Below are 7,866 nucleotides of genomic sequence, written 5' to 3' on the forward strand. Positions count from 1 at the left end.
GTGTCGTCGGCGCTTTGAAGCGTGTTTTCTTGAGAGGCTTCTGTCCCGTTTTCTTTTCTCTAGACGAGGTGTGATGCCCACACGGAGTTGTGTGATGCATTCTTTTAGGTCGAAGACATCGACATGCATGGCTTCTACGAGATGAAGCACTTGTGTCACGGGTGTCACGGATGTCGACGTGGACGGGACTGCTGACGTTTTCTTTCGACGGGGTTCTGGGCAATCTGCAGCGAAATGACCCATGACTTGACAGTTGTAACATGGGTTCTCTTGACTGTTCATTTTCGGAGAGACATAGTGACGGTGACCTTGAGTGTGACACTCGAGACATGTCACTTCAGGGCAGTACAGGTAACTGTGACTGTCGGTCTGGCACTTCATACAACTGTATCGAGCTGGCATGGTTGGTTTCATAGAATGTGGTGTGTGAGTGGCTTCGCTCTTGTTTTGTTTTTATAGGAGAGCCACTGACACCCTGCTTCCTGATTGGTTCCCCAGGCAGCACCCCCGATTGGTTCGTTTCGGTGCCTGGCTTGCACCTCGGTTTTCCAAAACGGACCGACCCCTGTGTTTCTTTTCCATAGGAAATAGATTTTACCATGGGAGAGAAAGCACAACCCCGGTTCGACCATTCAGAGCCCAGCATGACCCGAGCGCGGTCTCTGATTGGCCAGATTTCGATCCGGTTTTTATCGAGGTGTGCATTTCGATCCTGTTTTATTTTTTCTTCATCCTACAGACAACATGACACTACTATTTGTTCAACTTTTTTTTTAATCCCCCTGCTCACATGAACCAACACAACAAAACAAGTCACAGGATGAGGGGGGACATCCCTGTGATTTTTGTGAACACGAGGGTGACCACAGGGGTGACCACGAGGGTGACCACGAGGGTATGAACGTCTGTACACTTTGAGAAAAAAGAAAGAAACTTTGTCACTTGGGGTGAACAAGACACTCGACTCTTCTCTTCCGTGCTTCTTGGGACACCAAACGTCTGTATTTTTCGTTCACTTCTCCATCAGGACAAAACACGCACAAGTATTCGAAGGGGACTTTGGCGTGCTTCAGATGTTCTTTCCAGGGTTTGTCTGTGGCTTCCCATTGGCGGAGTGTCACACCGCAGCAATAACAGATAACACGGTCTTCTCGTCGTCGATAGAAATAGCCACCCATGGCCATGTCATAAGGGGTCAGGGTCATCTGTTTAGGCCACGTTTGAAAAGACCTCAGACGTTCTTGAAATGAATCATAGTTGGGATGAGAAGGATGACACAAGGTGTAATAAGGAAAAGGTCCCTCCAGAATGTCACTGAGTCGCCATGTGTCGTCCATCAAGAATGTGTCGTCCATAAAGAGTGGGCGTTTTCTCGCTTCTTGTTCTCCCGCCTTTTCAGACACCCACTCGGAATCGGGGACATCTCGGGAGGATGACATGGCATTCATAGAACGTCTTTGCTCCATGATGACTGTGACTTCACTGAAAGAAGGTTTGAGGGTTCGCCTGCTTTTATGAAACTCTCCACCCTACCCCCTTCAACGGAAGGTCATGACCTCATCCTACACCACCTACACCTCATCCGCCTCATCCACCTCATCACGTGACGTCATCCTGTGTTTGGGCTGACTGACACACGGCATGATACATGACATGACACATGACATGACATGGTACACGGTGGTAGTGGTGATGTGTACTGGAATGACTGACACCAGGCAGCTGAACTTTCAAGCATGGCCTTTCTCTTTTATCTATTTTTTTTACTCTTTACTTTTTTCTTCACTTTTACAACGAGCATGTGCACTGACATGACAGACAGACAACGTAGACGACATCTCAACTCAACCTCTACCCTCGGTTCGGCACTCTATTGGAGTTGAGATCAATCAAGACACAAAGAGTCAGTTCAATCAATCACTGTTTAATAATGAACAACAACAACCGCAACCAGATACATAGGAAATACGAAAAGACAATGGTGGAGGGAGTGCTTTGCATGTCCCTACAACAACAACGCGACAACGTTTCCTCTTCTATCTTCAAGCTCTTCGAGTGAAGATGGGGTCACCATAAGATGGGGTTCTCCATCATACTGTCCCAAACAGGTCCCAAACATGTGAGAGGTCCATCAGTTAAACAAGTACAGTCTATGGCCTCCCTGAAACAGACATGGCACATCACTTGACCACTGTTGCAGCTTATGTATCTTAACACGTTGTTGTTGTGTCGGCAGGCACTACATTCAAATTATCTTCAAGCTCTTCGAGTGAAGATGAGGATCACCATAAGATGTGACCCTCCATCGTACTTTCCCAAATAGGTCCCGAACATGTGACAGATCCATCAGTAAAACAAGTACAGTCTAGGGCCTCCCTGAAACAGACATGGCACATCACTTGACCACTGTTGCAGCTTATGTATCTTAACATGTTGTTGTGTCGGCAGGCACTACATTCGCGTTGTAGGGGAGTGAGTCGAGCTTCTTCATAAGGATCCTGGTCAACGTTGTCATCGTTGCAAACCATGGGCATACCTGAGGAGAAGACATGAACATCTTCCGGTGATGCTGGTGACCAAGTAGCATCAAGCAGGGGGAGTGTGTCCAGATCCATGGAAGGGAGAGCTGCCAGCTTGAGCGCTTCATGATCATCACTGTCACCGGTCGTCATCATCACAGGTGCATTCGTTGAATAGGTTGGCTCCCGAGGGGTTTGTTCCCGCCACTGTTCTAGCACGGACTGGGTTGAACTGATATCTGGGGTCCTGTCAATCCTGTCCATCCAACAAGAATCATATGAATAGTCATACTCACGATCAACATCGCCATCATCATCATCATCACATCAAGAATGACTGAGACAAAGAATAGCATGGTACTTACAGTTGTTCTTGATGAGAGATCTTCAGAGACAATTTCTTCCGTGGTCGTCTTTTTGCAGGTGTTGCAGGTATTAAAAAGGATGTCCCCTTCGTTTCGGTGTCTGCTGCTGCTGCTGCTGTGATGGTGCTGGTTGGTGCTGTGGTGGTGGTAGCGGCTGCTGCTGCTGCTGCTGGTTTGCTTGTTTTTTTCTTCTGGGTCTTCTTTATCGTCTTCTTCGGTGCTACTTTCTTGGGGTCCTTCGATTGTCTTATCTTCGAACGTATCATGTCACACATCGTGTCGTTGGCCTTCAAGCTGATCATACAAACTGTTCATACAAGCTGTTCGTACAAGCTCTTCATACAAGCTGACCATACAAGCTGTTCATACAAGCTGTTCGTACAAGCTCTTCATACAAGCTGACCATACAAGCTGTTCATACAAACTGTTCATACAAACTGATCATACAAACTGTTTATACAAGCTGTTCATACAAGCTGTTCATACAAGCTGACCATACAAGCTGTTCATACAAGCTGTTCGTACAAGCTCTTCATACAAGCTGACCATACAAGCTGTTCATACAAGCTGTTCGTACAAGCTCTTCATACAAGCTGACCATACAAGCTGTTCATACAAACTGTTCATACAAACTGATCATACAAACTGTTTATACAAGCTGTTCATACAAGCTGTTCATACAAGCTGACCATACAAGCTGTTCATACAAACTATTCATACAAGCTGTTGATACAAGCTGACCATACAAGCTGTTCATAAAAGCTGTTCATACAAGCTGATCATGCAAGCTGTTCATGAAAGCTGTTCATACAAGCTGTTGTTACAAGCTGTTAATACAAGCTGTTCATACAAGCTTTTGATACAAGCTGATCACAGAAGCTGTTCATACAAGCTGTTCATATAAGTTAATCATACAAACTGTTCATACAAGCAGTTCATGCAAACTGTTCATACAAGCTGTTCATACAAGCAGTTCATACAAACTGTTCATACAAACAGTTCATACAAGCTGTTCATACAAGCTGTTCATACAAACTGTTCATACAAGCTGTTAATACAAACTGTTCATACAAGCTGTTCATACAAGCTGTTCATTCAAGCTGATCATGCAAGCTGACCATACAAACTGTTCATACAAACTGTTCAAGCAAGCTGTTCATACAACCTGACCATACAAACTGTTCATACAAACTGATCATACAAACTATTCATACAAGCTGTTCATACAAGCTGTTAATACAAGCTGACCATACAAACTGTTCATACAAAGTGATCATACAAACTGTTCATACAAGCTGTTCATACTAGCTGTTCATACAAGGTGTTCATACAAGCTGACCATACAAACTGTTCATACAAACTGATCATACAAACTGTTAATACAAGCTGACAATACAATCTGTTCATACAAACTGATCATACAAACTGTTCATACAAGTTGTTCATACTAGCTGTTCATACAAGCTGTTCACACAAGCTGACCATACCAACTGTTCATACAAACTGTTCATACAAGCTGTTGATACAAGCTGACAATACACGCTGTTCATAAAAGCTGTTCATACAAGCTGATCATGCAAGCTGTTCATGCAAGCTGTTCATACAAGCTGTTCATAGAAGCTGATCATACAAGTTAATCATACAAACTGTTGATACAAGCTGTTGATACAAGCTGTTGATACAAGCTGATCATAGAAGCTGTTCATACAAGCTGATCATACAAGTTAATCATACAAGCTGTTCATATAAGCAGTTCATACAAGCTGTTGATACAAGCTGTTAATACAAGCTGTTCATGCAAGCTGTTCATACAAGCTGACCATACAATCTGTTCATACAAACTGTTCATACAAGCTGTTCGTACAAGCTGTTGATACAAGCTGACCATACAAGCTGTTCATACAAACTGTTCATACAAACTGATCATACAAACTGTTAATACAAGCTGTTCATACAAGCTGTTCATACAAGCTGTTCATACAAGCTGACCATACAAGCTGTTCATACAAACTGACCATACAAACTGTTTATACAAACTGTTCGTACAAGCTGTTCGTACAAGCTGTTAATACAAGCTGACCATACAAACTGTTCATACAAACTGATCATACAAACTGTTCATACAAGCTGTTCATACAAGCTGTTCATACAAGCTGTTCATACAAGCTGACCATACAAGCTGTTCATACAAACTGTTCATACAAGCTGTTCATACAAGCTCTTAATACAAGCTGTTCATACAAGCATTTCATACAAGCTGTTGATACAAGCTGTTGATACAAGCTGTTCATACAAGCTGTTCATACAAGCTGATCATACAAGTAAATCATACAAACTGTTAATACAAGCTGTTCATACAAGCTGATCATACAAGCTGTTCATACAAGTAAATCATACAAGCTGTTCATACAAACTGATCATACAAGCTGTTCATACAAGCTGTTCATACATGCTGATCATAGAAGCTGTTGATACAAGCTGATCATAGAAGCTGTTCATACAAGCTGATCATAGAAGTCAATCATACAAGCTGTTCATACAAACTGTTCATACAAGCTGTTCATACAAGCTGATCATAGAAGCTGTTCATACAAGCTGTTCATACAAGCTGTTCATGCAAGCTGTTCATATCAGCTGTTCATACAAGCTGTTCATAGAAACTGATCATGCAAGCTGTTCATACAAACTGTTCATACAAGCTGATTATACAAGCTGATCATGCAAGCTGATCATACAAACTGTCCATTCAAGCTGATCATACTTTTAGCAATATTCAATCAATATCGGCGGGGGACATCAGAAATGGGCTTCACACATTATATATTTCTAACATGTTCCAGATCTGATGATGGCAACACAGTTACCAATAAGAACAGTCAATTTCTCAATTATTTTACATTAACATATAGTTCTGACAGTGTTTGGAAATAGGTATATACTTGAATCCTCCTTATAAACCTACTGCCACTTTTGTTTATTGTATTGTAGGTATCTTCCTATCTCGTAATAACCTTTGGGGAAGGTGTACCATTTTCTTGGTAAAACTCATTCTGGGTATGAGGTTTTCTTTTTTTCTTGTAAGACCTGATATGAGGTTTTACTTTCTGCTTGTCAGACCTGATGATTTGATTAACAGATGGAATTTGGACGAAGTGTTTCAAACGTCCAGTGTTCTAAAATCGAAGACAAGAAATAAACATTTGCTTTATCGATGACGGGAATCGGACCTGCAAGCTCAGATATCGTGTTTAGTTTACTAACTGTTTTATAGAAGTGTATTTTATTGATTAATAGTTATTGTAACTATGTTGCATTGTTGAGATTCGGCAGACGTTCATTGCGTTGTGTTTGGGCAGTGATCAGTCGTCAGGAAATTACTATATTTAGATGCTAGCGTCGTGGATATACTTGAAAATCGCATGTTCATGGGGTTATCTCTAAGGACATGACTTCACACAATGACACAGGCATGTGGCGCCACTCGATTTGGTCGGAATCATATCGATGTAGGTTACCAGCTGTCATGTATAGTATTAATTAGTTGTGTTATCTAGTCGTATGGTCGCATGGTGCTCTCGTGACTACGTTACTAGGACTTGACAAGTTTGCAAAATGACAATTTAATCATGTAGGATTATGCTGTCTTGCACAAATGTACAGTGTTGCCGAAAATCAAACTTCCACTGAAAATCGTTCACCTTTAACCAATACACCAATACTTATTAACTGTGACCTGTCTGCATGTCTGCTCGCCCGCCCCGTGAAGATCTGGAATAGGATTGCCGTGTCGGCAACTACTTAAAAAAACACACTTTTCCCAGTGAAATAAGGAGCCGCGCCATTCATTTTTTTCACGTTTTGTTATGGGAAAACAGCATTCACAACCACCATGCAATGTTTACTTTTAGTACTAACTACTAAATGTATTTATCGCGCGTATCCAAACCATTGGCTAATTACGCCCCTAACCCAATCACCCGTTGTAACTCAATCACCCCCGGGTCACCACTCTGCACCGTGCCCGGGAGAAGTTGACAGCAGGACTCTAGAACCGCTTCTGGCTTCTGATTGGTCGAGAGGATCACGTGCCGACTGTGACGTCACTTCCGGTCACGTGACCTGCGCATGCGGGTCCTGTTGGGTCCTGCGTGCGCATCCAAGATGGTGTCACAACCGTTTCCGGTGGCGTGCGCATCGAAGATGGCGTCACATCCGTTTCCGGTGGCGTGCGCCTCCAAGAGGGCGGCGCATCCGTTTCCGGTGGCGCGCGCCTCCAAGAGGGCGGCATTTCCGTTTTCCGACGGGTCATCTCCCCATCCAACATGGCGGCTCGGCGCCTCCAAGAGGGGAGGCGGGAGGAGAGATGGCGGGAAGGCGGGAGGAGGAGGGAGGGAGGGAGGAGGAGGAGGCGGGTTCATTGTTTGGGTTTGAGGGTCGTCAAAGCAAAGGATGAAAGCGTTCTTTCGGGAGAGATGGGTGGCCCTGAAAAGGGCCGTTGGAAAACAAACTTGTTCAGATGATCTATCTTCTTCATCCTCTACTTCCATCTCATCCTCGGACTGAAGGTGTCGTCGGCGCTTTGAAGCGTGTTTTCTTGAGAGGCTTCTGTCCCGTTTTCTTTTCTCTAGACGAGGTGTGATGCCCACACGGAGTTGTGTGATGCATTCTTTTAGGTCGAGGACATCGACATGCATGGCTTCTACGAGATGAAGCACTTGTGTCACGGGTGTCACGGGTGTCACGGATGTCGACGTTGACGGGACTGCTGACGTTTTCTTTCGACGGGGTTCTGGGCAATCTGCAGCGAAATGACCCATGACTTGACAGTTGTAACATGGGCCCTTCTCTTGACTGTTCATCTTCGGACAGACATAGTGACGGTGACCTTGAGTGTGACACTCGAGACATGTCACTTCAGGGCAGTACAGGTAACTGTGACTGTCGGTCTGGCACTTCATACAACTGTATCGAGCTGGCATGGT

At 43.8% G+C, this 7,866-nt stretch overlaps 2 protein-coding genes across 2 annotated transcripts; both read right to left on the minus strand.

Annotated features, from left to right (window-relative positions):
* Nucleotides 1-1,908: 1,908 nt before the first annotated feature.
* Nucleotides 1,909-4,698, minus strand: LOC125376926. Its single transcript, XM_048389519.1, has 2 exons — nt 2,885-4,698; nt 1,909-2,775 (listed from the first exon to the last, which is right to left on the minus strand). The coding sequence occupies exons 1-2, from the start codon at nt 3,184-3,186 to the stop codon at nt 2,283-2,285; spliced, it is 795 nt and encodes a 264-aa protein (XP_048245476.1). The 5' UTR covers nt 3,187-4,698; the 3' UTR covers nt 1,909-2,282.
* A 616-nt stretch (nt 4,699-5,314) lies between these two features.
* On the minus strand, nt 5,315-7,866 carry LOC125376870. The gene is made up of 2 exons (XM_048389239.1): nt 7,346-7,866; nt 5,315-5,375 (listed from the first exon to the last, which is right to left on the minus strand). The coding sequence occupies exons 1-2, from the start codon at nt 7,861-7,863 to the stop codon at nt 5,315-5,317; spliced, it is 579 nt and encodes a 192-aa protein (XP_048245196.1). The 5' UTR covers nt 7,864-7,866.

Source organism: Haliotis rufescens, unplaced genomic scaffold (genome assembly GCF_023055435.1).
Source record: "Haliotis rufescens isolate VD_foot unplaced genomic scaffold, xgHalRufe1.0.p SCAF_8, whole genome shotgun sequence".
NCBI lineage: Eukaryota > Metazoa > Mollusca > Gastropoda > Lepetellida > Haliotidae > Haliotis > Haliotis rufescens.

Coding starts and splice junctions, on each gene's coding strand:
- LOC125376926 (XM_048389519.1), bottom strand. CDS start 3,186: ATGATCAGCTTGAAGGCCAACGACACGATGTGTGACATGATACGTTCG. Junction 2,776..2,884: donor ATCTCTCATCAAGAACAACT/GTAAGTACCATG, acceptor TTGGATGGACAG/GATTGACAGGACCCCAGATA.
- LOC125376870 (XM_048389239.1), bottom strand. CDS start 7,863: ATGCCAGCTCGATACAGTTGTATGAAGTGCCAGACCGACAGTCACAGT. Junction 5,376..7,345: donor GCCACCCATCTCTCCCGAAA/GAACGCTTTCAT, acceptor TTGTATGAACAG/CTTCTATGATCAGCTTGTAT.